This window comes from Quercus suber, unplaced genomic scaffold (genome assembly GCF_002906115.3).
Source record: "Quercus suber isolate HL8 unplaced genomic scaffold, Cork oak 2.0 scaffold_41, whole genome shotgun sequence".
In the NCBI taxonomy this organism is placed as follows: Eukaryota; Viridiplantae; Streptophyta; class Magnoliopsida; order Fagales; family Fagaceae; genus Quercus; species Quercus suber.
This window is the reverse complement of record NW_027069506.1, coordinates 654312-672076: the sequence shown is the minus strand read 5'-3', so window position 1 is coordinate 672076 and position 17765 is coordinate 654312. Positions and strand designations below refer to the sequence as shown.

Sequence of the window (17765 nt, the reverse complement as noted above, 5' to 3'; positions counted from 1 at the left end):
TGCACCATTTTTTTTTTCACCATCTTTGTTTTGAGTTGTAGTAAGTTAGAATATTATATTATTCTGTTTTTATTTTGTCCTATAATAGATTGACACCACAATTTACTGTGAAGTGAAAATATGATGTGATTTTGTTTCCTAGTAGAAGTTAAAATATAAACCCAGAAGTATACGATTTTTTTTTTTTCCTTTTCAGAAGAATCCTAGGAAGTATACAATGATGTATAAAAGTATAAACTATTAAACCCAATCATAATTTTTTCCATACAAATAAACACCTCTAGTCTCTACTATGCAAATCACATTACAACATGACAGCTAGCTAAACCCGTAATTGGAAAGTTATTAGAGATTTTTTTGGCTTCACGGAGATTAGAGAGCCCCAATATTCCAATAAACACAGAGAGGCACAGACCCTTTGAAGCCAGAGTTGAGACAAGAAAAGAGGAAGAGTAATAGTGTGTGAGAGAGAGAGAGAGAGAGAGGGAGAGAGAGTTTGTAATGGGAAAAGAGAAAGAGAGGAAGCTGTTCATAGGAGGCACAGTGTGGCATGTTGCAGCAGAGCTAAAACTGTTGTTAACAACGCTTGTTGTTCTCTGCAGCCTAGCCACACTCTTCCAATTCCTCCCTTCTCGCTTCACCATCTCTACTTCTGATCTCCGTTTCTGTATCTCAAGGGTTGTGTCTCAAGTGGCCCCACCACCTCAACTGGCTGCACAGCCACAGCCACAACTGTTGTCTCTTCCTCCACCACCGTCACAGTCACCACCACCTTCACCACCACTACTACCACCACCACCTCCTCCACCGCCACAACCATTGCAAGATCAGACTTTGGAGAACGGTTCCATCAAGAGAGCTTTCAATCCGTATGGTGCAGCAGCATACAGCTTTGTCACTATGGGATCATACAGAGGTGGTTTCAACACATTTGCCATTGTGGGTGTTGCTTCAAAGCCTCTCCATCTCTATTCAAAGCCTACTTACTTGTGCAAGTGGGAACCTTCTCACAACTCTACCTCAAAACCCGTCTCCGCAGTTGGATATAAGATGCTCCCAGACTGGGGCTATGGGAGAGTTTACACTGTTGTGGTTGTAAACTGTACCTTTTCACAGCCCGTTAATGTTGATAACTCAGGTGGAAGACTGGTTCTCTATGCTACAACTTCTGGTGGTGGTGACAGGAACTTGAATGTCACTGACACCATTGAAGCTCTGACTGAGTCTCCTGGGACTTTGGACTTGTCTGTGTTCACTTCAAAGCCAAAGTATGAATATTTATATTGTGGGTCATCTTTGTATGGGGGTTTGAGTCCACAGCGAGTGAGGGAATGGTTGGCTTACCATGTGAGATTGTTTGGGGAAAAGTCACATTTTGTGATACATGATGCTGGTGGGGTTCATGAGGAAGTGTTGGAGGTGTTGAAGCCGTGGATGGAAAAAGGGTATGTGACATTGCAAGATATCAGGGAGCAAGAGAGGTTTGATGGGTACTATCACAATCAGTTCATGGTGGTGAATGATTGTTTGCATAGGTATAAGTTTATGACTAAGTGGATGTTCTTCTTTGATGTGGATGAGTATATTTTTGTGCCTCCCAGGAGCACTATCAAGACTGTGTTGGATTCACTTTCTGATTATAATCAGTTTACCATTGAGCAAATGCCTATGAGCAGTAAGCTCTGCTTGTCTGAGCCTAATGGAAGAACCTACAGGTACATGTTTTGCTTCTTTGTGTTCTTTGTTAATTGTTCTTGCATGATTTTGGTTGAGAAAAAGTGATTTGCTTGGTTAGAATTAGAGCTTTTGACATGCTTTACAATGGGTTTAAAATTTACTTTAACTTTTTTAAATGGCTAGAGATAGCGTAATTAGAATCCTAAGAAAGATGGCTGGTAGAGGAACTTGGATTTTGATATTTGAGAATTTTAGTTTAATTGCTGCAATTTGATGTTTGAATTGTTGTGATTGGGTGCAGACATAGAATGAATTGTAAGATGAAAATTCTTTGATAGACAATAATTTTTTTTGGGTTGGATTAGTCTCTGCCGTGTTCAATTGGACATGAAATTGACTGGTTTGAGAGTTCATATTGGAGTATATATAGAAGGAATTGACTGTTCTGCAGAATTGTTAGGCTTTTATGAATTACTTTGATAACTGTCCACATTGAAAATTCACTCATCCAAAAAGATAAAAACAAACAATTGTTTACATTGTGATTTTGTGGTGGTTGAGTGATGGGAACATTTTTCTTTGATGTTGAAAACATTCTTGGACAGAGTGTTTTTTTAAATTTAAAAATATTGGCACTTTCTTATGGTAAATTAGATTCTTCCTTCCTTTCATTGTTTGAGGGCCGGTGGAACTAGGGTGGGTTTGAACTATGTTCTCAAGTGATTGAATCTTAGGCCTGCATGATTAGGCATTTGTTAATTCCTATAATATTATATGAATCATTTTGTTCTAGAATCCTTTTGTTTCAGTGAAATATCACAACAAAACCTGCAATCAAGGTTGTTCTCTTCTCTCATAAGATTTGCAAATGAATCAATATTCAACATGATGTCATTTGTGGGAATGAAAATTTGGCCAGAGTAGTGAAAGATACGTAAATGCTAATAATTAAGGTTAAATTTTGGCAAACCTTTAATTATGTTGATGCTGATGTCAACTGGAAATAAAATTTGTGGGACTGAGGTCAAATTGTTAGGAGCTTTTTTCTTTTTTTAACAAACCACGAAAGTACCTTAGTTTCTTACTCCTTCATCTCATAAATCCCTTCAGATCCCACCCTACAGTAGGTCTAACCTCAAGCCTCCTCCTTCTCAAAGAAGCGAAGTACCATTAAGCAACAGGGCCATTAGCAATTTGTTGGGACTAATGAGAGATGGGTTTCATTGTAAACAGTCTATATTGTAGACCATGGAACTCATTTTTGGTACTCTCTCACTATTCATTGTGAGAGATATTAATGGATGGCTTTATCTAATTAATTGATTGCTTGGCTCTATTTGAGATGCTTCATGTACACACATAAGAAGTTGGTTATTGACAGCAACAGGACTGACGAGAAAAATTGTTTTCAAAATAAATAAATGACTGTGCACAATATCAAAAGTCACTATTGTTTTGATAACTACATATGTGTCATTGAGATGCATCTTGTTCTCATCCATTATTTTGTCAATGTCAAAATTACAGGAGATGGGGATTTGAGAAGCTTGTATATAGAGATGTGAAGAAAGGAATTAGGAGGGACCGCAAATACGCAGTGCAACCGCGCAATGTATATGCCACTGGAGTTCATATGTCACAAAATTTAGCTGGTAAAACAACACATAAAACCGAGGGACGTATCAAATACTTCCATTATCACGGAACCATAGCAGTAAGACGCGAACCATGCCGGAACCTAATCAATGCGACAGAGGTCACATTTGAAAAAATGCCTTATGTTTTGGACACCACAATGAGGGATGCTGCTGGGGCTGTGAAGAAATTTGAGCTCAAAATGATTGGAACTAGGTTGCAAAGGACAAGGCAATGACAGCATAATTTTTTTCTTCTTTGTTTCATATTCCATATCCTAAAGTTCTCTTTTTTTTTATTTTTGTTATTACATTAGTTGTTATTAGAAACAGAAATTTATTGGGGTTACTTTTTTTTTTTTTCCTCTTGTATGATAGCTTTCAATGGTATAGATACAGTTGGGTATAATGATCATGTTCTTGGGGAAGAGAAAAGAAAAGAAAAGGAACAGGACATTAGAGTTGGTGTTGCATTCTTTATATATTTTAATTAATACTCAAAAATTTTTTAGTATTAAAAGTAATTATACTTAAATAATTATTCGCTGTGTTTGATTGGGGTTGTCGGTAAGAGGGACCACAAAACAGAGCCAGCCAGTGAAGGTGGCTAATGTGCTGGGGTAGCTTTGCTTGCTGGCTACATCACTTTTATTGTCTCGCTCTCTCTCACTCTCTCCTTCTCTCTCTCTCTCTCTCTCTCTCTCTAGCATTTATGCTTTCTCGATGCATATTCATAGCCACCGAAAAAAGTGAGGACTCAAAAGAAAAACATATGCCTTGTCCATGAGGGTGAGAAGGAATTTTGTGTGTGAGGAATAATTTGCAAAGGGTTGTCTTTTTGGCAAGGTCAAAAAAGGCATGTGGGTAAACATAGAGGTGTCTTTCTAGTGGTCCTATCATCTAACTAACGTGAGGAAAAAAAGTGTGAGCAAGGACAAGAGAAAAAGAAATGAATCATGATTGGGAGGTTTTTTTTTTTTAATAACGTGATGATTGTGAGTTTTTTTTTTTTTTTTTTAATAACATGATGATTGTGAGTTTTATTGCCCCCTAATTCTGGAGTCTTCACGAGGGATAGGTTTTTTTTAACTTTTTGCTTTTGTTTTTGTCTTTTTTCCTTTATGACTTTCTCTTCATTTCTAGCGTGATGTTTGGCTAAATGGACCACCAAGGAGAAAGAAAAAGTATAGGAGCAAGGAATGGAAGGTTTTATCTTCTTTTTGGAGATTGGTTCTTTAAGAGGAAAATGGATGGAAGAAAATTACATTGATCTTTGTTTGTTTTGACAATATCGATTTTTAGAAAATGAGTCATTTTTTAAAAGACACTTGGAAACTCTTTCTTTTGTGCGTGTTCGGTAGAGACATTGAAAATGAGCTCGAAAACATGAATTTTTTACTTCTTTGTTTCAGGCGGTGTAAAACAGAGTTTTCTGAAAAATTTTAATAGAAAATAATCTTTAAAAATTAAGTCTTGAACTTTCCGTTGACTAATTTTTTTTATACTACCAAACATATGAAAACACAAAAAAGTATATCGTAACTCTCTTTTCTAATCCGTCCTCTACCTTCCAAAGAGAATAAAAATAAATAATGCTATATTCATAATAATTTTCACAACTATTAACATGGTAAATGGTAAGTTATTTATTTTCTAGTGGGTTTATCATTTTCAATATATTATCGTCTATCATTCACAAATTACCACATTTGTAATTGCCAAAAAAAAAAAAAAAATCAGAAATATCTAATTCAGATTATAGAGAAATTTCATGATTTTTTTTTCCTGTCTTTCTCCTTAACCAGATACTCCCTCCCTTTTTTGGTTTCTCTTCTGTGGTCTTCCTCTTTCCTTTCGTCCAGGTGCATTGTTAACGAATAAATATGAAGACCCAATAGGTTTTTTTGCGGCTCTATCTCTAGTCCCTCAGGGCCAAAGCCTTAATGTTTGGTATAGGGAAAAAGAGAGGTAAAGGAAAGCTATGATGGAAAAGAGAAGGGAGATAAAGGAAATCCATTATTTGTTTGAGGAAAGCCAGGTGAAGAAAATGAGAAGAGAGAGCAGTGAAAGTGAGATGGGAGAGACCCACATATGAGTTATTCTTTTTTCACTTTTTACCTTCAAACCAAACCTATGGTTCTCTTTCTTTCACCTCCACTTATTTTTGCCGACTATATAGTAAAATAGCCACCACTTAAATTCTTTTTGGCCTCCATAATTGAGGTTGGGTAAATGCTTGTAGTTAGGCTGCATTGTTTGGTGGGAAAATTACAAAGGAGAGAGCAACCAAAGAACCCAAAAAAAGAAAAAGAAAAAAAAGTACAAACAAAAACAAAAACAATTTATTCTTCAATGATCCAGGTGATAATTAAGACTGGTATGAAAAATAGAAAAGGGAAAAAAAATGACAATGTGTAATCAGCATTTAAATTAACAAACACTTACAATGTGCATTTTTACTATAAAAACTAATGCAATCAAACACCTACTACGAAATTAGTCAACCCAAATTTTTTTAACTTTAGACATTTGGAGACAATGCATAGACATTAGAATTAAAATCCTAAATTAAGACATTGATTGCAAAATTTTGTAGTTGAAGATATATATTACAAAATATCCATAGTTTAGGTTTCTATCTTTTTCATTCATTAGAAAATCATTAATGTCCATGAGTTATGTACATCAATCTTTACTTAAATCCTTTCTTTGGTGTAGATCAATTCAAATTCCTTTACATGATGTAAGAAATTTTACCAAACACCTACCTAAAATTCTTACCAAGATAACAATTTTAATATACGAACAAGGATCTCTCTAGTCTCTCCCATTGAACTTGTAATTGATTAAAATCGTGAATATTATTTTTATGTAAGTGATAAACTAGTTTAATGGAGTATACTATGGAATCAACTTTTTGTAGCAAAAGACAATTGAGTGGAGGTGCCTAACCTTGATTGGAGCATGAAAAATTGTTAATAAATGAATGAAGGGATTGGCATGGAAGCTAAAAAATGAGCTGCACTTTACAAAAGAAACTAGTGCGTTACAACTACGTACCAATTGGTCGGTACGTAGTTATGCCTACATGCATTATTAGCAAGCGTTATTAATTATTTTCTGGGTCTCATTGATGTATTTTTAATGGTGGACCGTTACGGTGTGATGATGATGTCTTTCTTTGTTAGACAAATGAAATTACTTCTATTTTTATGACCTCCCCCAGTTAGATCCAAGGTTTTATGTCTTCTTCATATTAAAAACCCATCTCCAACTGTCCACAAAGATTATTTCATTTCTACCAAAAAAACAAAGATTATTTCAATATCACGTGATCCCATGGTTCAATAAATAATAAAGGGTGTGCCAGTACTGCTTGTCCATAGACTAACACTACTCAAATGGTGGGGTTTAGTTGAAATGCTAGAAGTCTAAGCACTGCTGCTGTAAGTTTAAAAAAACAGAAGCTTGCAATGAGCTCTCTCTTTCAAGTGATTTTCAAGCTAAAAGTATATATAATTAACAAACAATTTTAAACGAATAATGATAGAACACACTTCTTTCGCACCCAAATTCACAGTATGTTTATATGTGAACTTATGATTGTTACCTAAATTGACAACATAGATCCACTGAAAATACTGAAATCCAATTAGAACATGGCCCATAAAAAATGTGAATTTGGGTGCCAAAAAAAGCGCGTCGGTAAGACTATTACCGGACCGACTTGAAATTACTGATTTACTTGGGCACTAATGCTGCCAGAGGTGCTTGGCTTGGCTCCTCTATAGCTGTCTACGTAGTATTGGCTAGCTACTTTCCACCTCATAGGACTTTTTAAACAAGCTAAAACTTTTTTAGTTGTGTGGTCTTGAAATACTCATAGGAGGTGGCTATATAATATCAGAAACGAGAAATCATAGAGAAAGGGCTCTTCCACGCGCAGTATTTTTAATGATTTTGGTTGTATGAAATTCATTGGCTATTGTCTAATCATTAATGTGATGTAAATTGTAAAGTAGTCCAAAATGACAACAAAGAAAAAGAAAAAGAAAACATGGGTTACTATGCAATGTGGTAGACTCTTACCACCATATATATTTGACCCTATTATAAGTATTAAATGTGGCGTGTAATTATCAATGAATGTGATAAAATTACTGTCATAAGCAATGCTGTTAATTTCTATCCAAAGTGGAAAAAAAAAATGGTGAGAAGGTTCAAGGTAGTATTAGCTAGTATATATGTATTATGTAGTGTTTTATACAACTCTTTTATATCAAATTTCTACGAATTTGAAGAAGAGCACATTCCGACTTTTTTTTTTCTCTTCATTTTCGCACTTGTACGTATGAATTAGTGACACACAAAAAGTTTTAAAAATCCAGAGCATGATACAAGAAAGTCGCTTTCGTTTATTGTTGATACTTGTATTTTAGTCTGTGTATTAGTTAAGGGGGGCTCCATTGACAAATGTTTTGTTACATATGGGTTTTCAGTCATAAGATCTCATCATCAAACTATAATGACAGATGAAGACACAATTAGTCTAGAATTTTGTATTGCCTTGCAGCTGGCAGATGACGTTTTATATAAAACTTATACATAGAGCAATGTTATTGCATGCATAAAAAATTTCACAATATTTTTTTTATAAGCTGAGTCGATAAGTTTTTATCTAGTCCTATTATTGAACATCATTTTTTTTTTACTAATAACAATCTGTGTCAGTAACGGATGTGAAATTTTTTGTCAAATTTGTCATGTCTATAAATTATATGTAAACATGAATAACTTCTAGGGAAGAATTTAAAGCTAATGTGAATGTAGCAAACCAACAAAATGCACTTGCTAGCTAGCATGGGACACAAACAATTGTCCTTTATAACTTCTTACATACTATCTCAAAAATGAGTGAATTCATGGCTCTATAGCATGTTATTAGAATTTAGAAATGGTGGGGACACATGCACATGAAAACATGTGAGACAGGAAGGTTGATACATGGTTCCTACCTTATGTCATTTGGTTTAGGCATCAACAGAGGGAGGTGGCAATGGAAAAAGAATATTCTAAAAATGAGTGAATTCATGGCTCTATAGCATGTTATTAGAATTTAGAAATGGTGGGGACACATGCACATGAAAACATGTGAGACAGGAAGGTTGATACATGGTTCCTACCTTATGTCATTTGGTTTAGGCATCAACAGAGGGAGGTGGCAATGGAAAAAGAATATTCTATATGTTATTTATTGTAGTTCCATTCATAATCAAATCGACATCAGGAAACTTCATGCCACTCTTCACCAACATTGTCAATTGATTATTGTTTTAGTTCTTCAAGTACCATGTTCTTAATTTTTTTTTTTTTTTTTTTAAATCTTTGCTTAGTATCCTACCAACAGAAGAAATTTGTATAGTGTAGTATATCCTTTGTCAACTTTTTACATCTATTCAAAGATGGAGTTCATTTGCTGTCACCCCTTGGAGTAGTCAAAGACTGACCTTCATTATACACGGAGATACAAGGATTTTATTTTATTAAAAAAAAAAAGAGTTTTCGGTGTGAACACATTAATCTCATGTTAGGTGACGGCAATGTGTAATACTATATGTAGACTATAGTAGGACTATCACTTAAACTACTCACCAAATGAAACGATATGAAGACTTCTACCATCAAGCCACACTCTGCAATAATAGATATAGGAGTTAGTCAGAACAAAGAACAGGTATAAGAAATAAACTATAAAGTTGTCTAGCTCATTTCATTATTGGTAAAAAAATCACTCTTTTTATGGTAATTCATAGTTTTCTTCCTCTTAATGAAAAAGGTTAAGGGAGGCTAAGAAACCTTCCTAATTGAGGAACCAAAATTTGAGGAACTTAGATTTACCCACAAGAAAGGGATTCAAGTGGGAGTTAAGAGAGGGTAAAAAGAACTACTCACTGTGAAGGCCTAGATAGTACGCCGGTTTATCATTTATGAGAGGACTTCAAGTGGGGGAGAAACAGTCCTTAGCCAAACTATCATATCACCATTGACCATTGTCTTCAAGCTAGGGTTCAAAATCAAACCATACCCCATACCATTATCCTAATTATTGGGCCATGACTTTGGGAGTTACGGCCATATGTGTAAATGTTTTTTTTTTTTTTTTTTTAGAAGATTGTTTTTTGTATTTCTGTTGATTTAAATTACTAATTTAGTCATCAAATTATTGGATAAAGTTTTATTTGGTCCTCATATATAAATTGTGCCACTCACTCAATTTTCAAAATCAAGTTAATTTCATTCTCAAATTTTATTTTCATTTAAGTTTAACAAAATTGATTGAAGTTGCAATTAGAGTGTACATTAAAAAGTTATGTGTAAAGTGCAAAAGTTTCAAAATCAAGTCAATTTGAACTACTATTAAAATTTTTTTTTTTTTTTAATTTAAGTGAAGATCAGAATGAGTTTTAAAAATTTTGGATTAAATTGAGACAATTAATAGTTGATGGATGAAATTAACTTTACCCAAAAATTAGAAAACTAAATTAGTAATTATATATATATATATGACCATATTTCATTAATCTATATCTAAATTTGATGTACTAAAGAAACGGAACAATGTGAATGATTGTATGGGTGTCTAGATCATTCCATTTCTTCTTTCTTGGGCTTAATTTCACTACGAAAAAACTGGTCTACAGCCGCGTTTTAAAAATGCGGCTGTAGCTCCTAAAAACATGGCTATAAGTCCATTTGGTATAAAATTTCCAAATAGAAAAATCTTTTAAATCTAAAATTTTACAAAATTTATCTAACACAAAGGTTTCTTCTTTCTTCATGGAGGGGATAGCAACATCTCTCAGTTCAATTTTTTCCATGAAAATTCGAAGAAACAATCTCAGTCTTTGCTGCTTCATAGTGCATAATCAATTGGTTGGTGATGATATATTATAGTGGTTGCGTTTTGCTTCAAAGCAGTAAGCTTGTCGTGATACATGACAACAGCTAGTAGGAGCAAAACGATCATTCTAATTTGGTGGAGATTACTTTGGTTTGCTTCCAATAATCGTTAGCATGCCTTTATTTGCTGGTGGGTACTTTTACCAAATAAGTTGCCTACCAGATATTGTATGGCTAATTGGTTACCCAGAAAAAGAGAATGGGTGCCTTAAACCCACTATGTGAAAGAGTTACCCTGTACTATACCTTCTATACCTACCCCATCTTGTCCTTGCCTTGCCTATATTGCCTCACGAAAAATAGCATTTCAAATATATTCAGAGTGGGATGACCAAAATTTGTCCCAGCCTAGTTGTGCGAATAATTGTCTCTTGTGATATATGCATGCAGTGTGCCTCTCACAACAAGGTACACATACATGTGGTAGGAGTTTTGTTACATACGTGCAAATAATTATCTCTTGTTATAGATACATGCAGCAGACCTTCACAAGGCACATGCACATGTGGTGGAGGCCTGTTGCATGCATATGTAACAGAAATCTTGTCTCCAACTCTATCACCTCTTTTGGGTGGGGAAACTCAAGCGAGAGGATTGAGGTGAAATTGTCATACTTACTGTCAAGGCAAGCTTGTGTCAAGAGATTACGTGTGTTCTAAACTGATGCTTCTACATCTTTTAAGTCAAGGATTGGGCTACTAAGCCAGAATCGGCAGTTCAAAAGCCCAAAGCCTCAAAGGTAAGTTAGACTCTTCTCTACAATAGAGAATTTTAAAATGATTTGGGCTTATATTAAAATTTACTACATTTGGGCCTATATATGGCCTGATAGGCATGCTAAAATTCATCAGGGAAAGTCTGGGCTGAGATTGATTTAGTGGAAAGTGTCATTGATGATGTGCGTTGTAGGTTTCCTTTGTGTAAAAGAGTGAAGGACTCTATTTTTAATAGGATGTTATACCAAGAACATTTGGCTCGTGCAAAAATCTTATCTATTTTAATATAAAAATTTACTTTTTATATTTTATATTTTTATTTTTCAAAACATTTTATATTAAAAAATATTTATTTTACATTAAATTTTATTAAAATATCAATTTTTATTAATTGTTTATTTTTTTCACATAATAACCATCATCTTCTCTCCTTTCATACTCAGGATATGTAAAAACAGAATAAAAAAAAATTATATGCAAAATGAATAGTACTAGTATAAATTTACATGATTACCGTAACAACTATGTATTTCTACAAACTTTTCATTACTTGATGTAGGTAAATTTTTGGTTTGATTGGCTAAAATGTGGTCATTTTTTTATATTATACAAACACTAATGCAAGTGCTCTTAAGTTAAGTTAAAATTTGGACATATGTCTGTTTATTGTGTAGCAAACTTGCAATAAAAATTTTCTCATTCGTTAAAAAAAAAAACCTTTGCGGCCTCTTCCTGTTTCAGGTAAACCATTAATACGGCTTCTATACATATAAAAAAACTTGCAAACGATATTTTAGAGAAAAACAAAGTACAGATCAAGCACCTTGTATCAAAATCTGGGCCTTACCAAGAATGATCCCAGCAAAGCAATAGACAAGGGGCTGGTCTGTGTTAATTTGCCCAAAGTACAATTTTTTTAGAAGAGCACATGATACAAGAGCTAAGCCCAAAAATCAATATAAATAGATTGCAATGAAATATAAATGGATAAAATATTGATTTTTTTTTATATATATAAAAATGACTGAAAATGTTATTAAGAAAATTATTTTTTGTCCTTAAACTTACGTAAAAAGTTTTTTTTCATAGTTTAGGGTAGAAATAGAGATAAAAAAGAACTTTAGAAAAAATAATAAAATTTCGAGTTTAGGGTGGAACAAGAAGCCTGTTCTGCCCTAAACTCGGAATTTTAGGGCTAGCCCCCTCATTCCATCTCTGGCTAAATTCCATCATATTCTAGACAATTTAGGTAAAATTCCTGTTTGCACCTTTTAAAAATAAAATAAATTATATAAAAAAAAAATGCTTGTGGAGGTTTTCTCTCAATGAACAAAAAGCCTAGAAGACACGTGGTAAGTAGTGATTAGATTACTTTTCACACTAAGTTCTAGTGGTCGTGTAAATAATGTATTCCAATCACACATTAAAAAATATGCAAATTGTGTCAAAGTGTGTGAGCAAGTATGTGTCCACAGAAAAACTGTTTAATGAATTCAATGGTGGAGCCATGGAGGCCTGAAACTTTTGTGGTTTGCAAGAAACATGTTCATGTTGTGTTAAATTCAAGTATAATTTCATGGTTAGACTTATGGAGAGACTCTCAAAAGAAACTTCCGCGGAGAGGTTTTTTGACAATTTACTTTTAAGGAGCGGCTACCTCTCCCAAAGAAAATCGTGCAACAAGAGTTGTGTTTATATTTATATATGAAAAAGTTAGTAAAACCAGTTAGTGCAACAACTGAACAAAGTCAATTATTGGATTTCACAATATCAATTAGTGAGGGTCGAGCGAGATTTATGCCTAATTAACTTGGATTTTCACTCGAGCGAGTTTTCTTTAACTCAAGATCTTTGACAATAAATTGCCTCTATACTTTTCATATTTACTTTGCAATGATTACAACTCCTATGAACACAATTTTTCATGCAGAAACCAGCCAACTTGAATTAAATCATGACTAAAAGTAATTCTTCAACAATTGAACTTAAATCTTAATACTATCTGTAAGCAAGATATATGGGTAAATGACCTTCAAAAACATCATACTCTCGTCCACTAAGGTGCTAAAACAACCAAAAGACACACTGCTAGCATTTTGGCCACGAAAAAATTATAAGGAAAATGGCCAAAACACAAATGCATCATTGAAGAGAAAAAAAACAGAGAGAACAAAAGAAGTACTTAGTGCTACATACTGAGATTTCATGATACTTTTTATTTATTCTGAGCTTCTAGGAAAGCATTGAAGTCCTCCCTTGCCTTGAGCAAGCGAGGTGAAATGCATAAAACCGGTGAGTCAGGACAAGAAGTAGAAAAAGGAACATGGCGGCCAGTTGATTCGTCTAGTTTTTTGGTTATTACTGCTTTTGTGGAGCAATTCTTGAGAATTCCTTTGCGGTCTTTATCAAAGACAAAAGCTGCTTTAACTGTTGAATTTGCATCATCGTTCACATTGCTGTTTCGAATCAACTCCAATGGAAGATCAAAGTAGATATGGTTGGAGTCTCCACCTTCCTCGCTGCCGTGACATATAGCCGATGATGCCCATGACCCACATTCGAATTTCTCAAAGGAAACTGTCCTGGATATGATTTCTTCTATCATCATTGCTTCTTCTCTTTTGGGCTTTGCTAAGTTTCCCTTACCAAACACTGGAAAGAGCAGGCACAAGAGACCACATTTGAATGCTTTTTCACTAGGATCCACGTTGTTACGACTCTTAGTACTATTTCTCTTAGTAGCATTTGGTTTAGATAGCCTAAGAGAGAGTTCTTCTGAAGGTGCACTTGCTCTTCCTTCACCACATGACTTACTTCTTTGTAACTGCATTTCTGGTTGCTTTTTGGTGAGAGCATTGTCCACTGCAGAGTTGTTCTGGTCATGATCAGCAACATCATTAGCCTGACCAGGATTTACTTTGCTTTCGTTTCTCCTTATCATCTTCAACATGATTAGCTGAATAGATGATGAAATGACTTTGGCTGGCTAGTTTTGTGAGTATGCAACTTTAACATGTTTGTCATAGATGACTAGATGACCTTATATTAACAGACATGGAAACCTCACATTACATTTTGTGGGGCCTCTTACAATTAAGAAAACATTGTGTTACTTCTTCATGTAGTATTAATGTCCTTAATTTTATACTTACATTTTGGTTTATCAATTTTTTGTTGCATTAGATTCTCCTGATCAGATATTATTGTTGTGCATTCAATTATCAGTCGTGCCTTTCACTCCTATAACAAGAAGATGGATTTCTATATCCCAAAAAAAAAAAAAAAAAAAAAAAAAAAAAAAAAAAAATTCCATCTCTAGCTAAATTCCATCCTATTCTAGAAAATTTAGGTAAAATTCCTGTTTGCACCTTTTAAAAATAAAATAAATTATATAAAAAAAAAAAGCTCCAAAAAGCTTTGTGGAGGTTTACTCTCAATGAACAGAAAGTCTAGAACCACACATTAGACACGTGGTAAGCAATGATTAGATTACTTTTCACTAAGTTCTAGTGATCATGTGTAAATAATGTATTCCAATCACATATTAAAAAATATGCAAATTGTGAGCCGTGTCCATAGAAAAACCGCTTAATAAATTCAATGGTGGAGGCTTGAAACTTTTGTGGTTGGCAAGAAACATGTTCATGGTGTGTTAAATTTAATTTCATAGTTAGACTTATGGAGAGAAACTCTCAAAAGAAACTTCCGTGGAGAGGTTTTTTGACAATTTACTTTTAAGGAGCGGCTACCTCTCCCAAAGAAAATCGTGCAACAAGAGTTGTGTTTATATTTATATATGAAAAAGTTAAGTTAAACTAGTTAGTGCAACAACTGAACAAAGTCAATCACTGGATTTCACAATATCAATTAGTGAGGGTCGAGCGAGATTTATGCCTAATTAACTTGGATTTTCACTCGAGCGAGTCTTCTTAACTCATGACCTTTGACAATAAATTGCCTCTATACTTTTCATATTTACTTAGCAATGATTACAACTCCTATGAACACAATTTTTAATGCAGAAACCAGCCAACTTGAATTAAATCATGACTAAAAGTAATTCTTCAACAATTGAACTTAAATCTTAATACTATCTGTAAGCAAGATATATGGGTAAATGACCTTCAAAAACATCATACTCTCGTCCACTAAGGTGCTAAAACAACCAAAAGACACACTGCTAGCATTTTGGCCACGAAAAAATTATAAGGAAAATGGCCAAAACACAAATGCATCATTGAAGAAAAAAAAAAAAACAGAGAGAACAAAAGAAGTACTTAGTGCTACATACTGAGATTTCATGATACTTTTTATTTATTCTGAGCTTCTAGGAAAGCATTGAAGTCCTCCCTGGCCTTAAGCAAGCGAGGTGAAATGCATAAAACCGGTGAGTCAGGACAAGAAGTAGAAAAAGGAACATGGCGGCCAGTTGATTCGTCTGGTTTTTTGGTTATTACTGCTTTTGTGGAGCAATTCTTGAGAATTCCTTTGCGGTCTTTATCAAAGACAAAAGCTGCTTTAACTGTTGAATTTGCATCATCATTCACATTGCTGTTTCGAATCAACTCCAATGGAAGATCAAAGTAGAGATGCTTGGAGTCTCCACCTTCCTCGCTGCCGTGACATATAGCCGATGATGCCCATGACCCACATTCGAATTTCTCTAAGGAAACTGTCCTGGATATGATTTCTTCTATCATCATTGCTTCTTCTCTTTTGGGCTTTGCTAAGTTTCCCTTACCAAACACTGGAAAGGGCAGGCACAAGAGACCACATTTGAATGCTTTTTCACTAGGATCCACGTTGTTACGACTCTTAGAACTATTTCTCTTAGTAGCATTTGGTTTAGATAGCCTAAGAGAAAGTTCTTCTGAAGGTGCACTTGCTCTTCCTTCACCACATGACTTACTTCTTTGTAACTGCATTTCTGGTTGCTTATGGGTGAGAGCATTGTCCACTGCAGAGTTGTTCTGTTCATGATCAGCAACATCATTAGCCTGACCAGGATTTACTTTGCTTTCGTTTCTCCTTATCATCTTCAACATGATTAGTTGAATAGATGATGAAATGACTTTGGCTGGCTAGTTTTGTGAGTATGCAACTTTAACAACTTGTTTGTCATAGATGACTAGATGACCTTATATTAACAGACATGGAAACCAAACATTACATTTTGTGGGGCCTCTTACAATTAAGAAAACATTGTGTTACTTCTTCATGTAGTATTAATGTCCTTAATTTTATACTTACATTTTGGTTTATCAATTTTTTGTTGCATTAGATTCGCCTGATCAGATATTATTGTTGTGCATTCAATTATCAGCCATGCCTTTCACTCCTATAACAAGAAGATGGATTTCTATATCCCAAAAAATAAAAAACAATTAAAAAAGAAAGGTGAATTTTCACTCAAGATTTGCGAAAGGGGGATTGATTTTTGAGTATTTCACACACTTCTTATTGTACATTGTCTATATACATGACTGTTTTTATGTTTTGAATGTGAATATCATACGTAAAATTATAAACGTTATATGTATAAAGTGTATATCAACAAATGTAAAAGAACAATTGCCTTTGCTATGCTACGGTGTAGTCAAGTGGTACACCTCAAGAAACGCATTGTAGGCTTAATTTGCGGTGGGAGGGCCATAGGTAGTATGTAAATAGTCAACTATAGGTTAAAAAAAAGGTAAAAAGAACTAAGAAACAAAGATCACTTGCACGCACGATAGTGATAAGAGACAAACTAAGAAGCTTAAAATAATAGTGATTCTAAGTCTGAATTTGATAATGCCATTATACATATACACACTACTTAACAACTGGGGTAGGGAGTGGAGGGCCACTCCAAACCATTAAATAATTACAAAATCTAGATGCTCCATGATGCAATTCGATACTAATACTAGCACAGTCGAAATTTTTTGTTTTCTTGACACAGTACATCAAGGTCGTTTTCAAAGCAAAATGATGAGTTGATGACCCTAGCATGATGTAACGTGTTACCAATAGTCAATAACACACCCTTTTATCTTGGATTGAGATTTGATGCACCATGCAATAGTATTTTTGATAGCTAAGATTGAAAGTTAAAAGAGTTACTTTTAATCTCAACATTTAATTTGAATCTAAAATTTCAACTTTTCTACTATTTTACCTTCTCAACTTTTTACTCTCGTACATGGTGTGCATTTGATCTGGATCCACTAGTAGATCACCAATTTTCACCTTAAACTTCCCATGACATCCAGCTTTGTTTACATCAGGCACAATAATCGCCAAGTCCAACCATGGTACCAATGTTAGTAAAGGTGAGACATAACTTTGATATCATCTCGGAAAAAATAAAAATAAATAAATAAATAAAACTCAAAATTTCAAAAGGTTACAACTTTATTAATAAGTTATTCATGCTGAGTTTCTTTAAAAAAAAAAAATCGTTTTAGAAAAGAAGAAGAAGTTATGTGTGTTGCGATGAACCCATTGACATGTATTTATAATAGATTAATCATAAGATAATCTGGATCTAGACTGACCCTAGGGTTATGGTAATATAGTTAAGATTACGTGTTTGATTAGCATTAAAGTAATACAAAGAACCTTGACAAGAATAATACAAGCCGGTTGGGCTTGATTATTTCTCTAACAATCAACACCAACAGAAAGCCTAGCAATGGGGCCCTGGCTAAATATTTTCATGCATAAGTGCCTTCTTCAACCTTTTTTTTTTTTTTTTTAAATATTTTAAAATTTTATTTTTGTCCCCCTTCTTCAG

The 17765-nt window shown here is 34.1% G+C and overlaps 3 protein-coding genes across 3 annotated transcripts; 1 reads left to right on the top strand and 2 right to left on the bottom strand.

The window, feature by feature from the left end:
* The first annotated feature begins 266 nt into the window (after positions 1–266).
* LOC112030872 (galactan beta-1,4-galactosyltransferase GALS3) lies at positions 267–3784 on the top strand. The gene is made up of 2 exons (XM_024063541.2): positions 267–1715; positions 3205–3784. Exons 1-2 carry the CDS (start codon positions 502–504, stop codon positions 3548–3550), a joined length of 1560 nt encoding a protein of 519 aa, XP_023919309.2. The 5' UTR covers positions 267–501; the 3' UTR covers positions 3551–3784.
* Positions 3785–12955: 9171 nt separating this feature from the next.
* Positions 12956–14097, bottom strand: LOC136066633 (uncharacterized). The gene has a single exon (XM_065771286.1). It carries the CDS (start codon positions 13935–13937, stop codon positions 13203–13205), a length of 735 nt encoding a protein of 244 aa, XP_065627358.1. The 5' UTR covers positions 13938–14097; the 3' UTR covers positions 12956–13202.
* Positions 14098–15047: 950 nt separating this feature from the next.
* Positions 15048–16073, bottom strand: LOC112030838 (uncharacterized). Its single transcript, XM_024063499.2, has one exon. It carries the CDS (start codon positions 16030–16032, stop codon positions 15298–15300), a length of 735 nt encoding a protein of 244 aa, XP_023919267.1. The 5' UTR covers positions 16033–16073; the 3' UTR covers positions 15048–15297.
* Positions 16074–17765: the final 1692 nt, after the last annotated feature.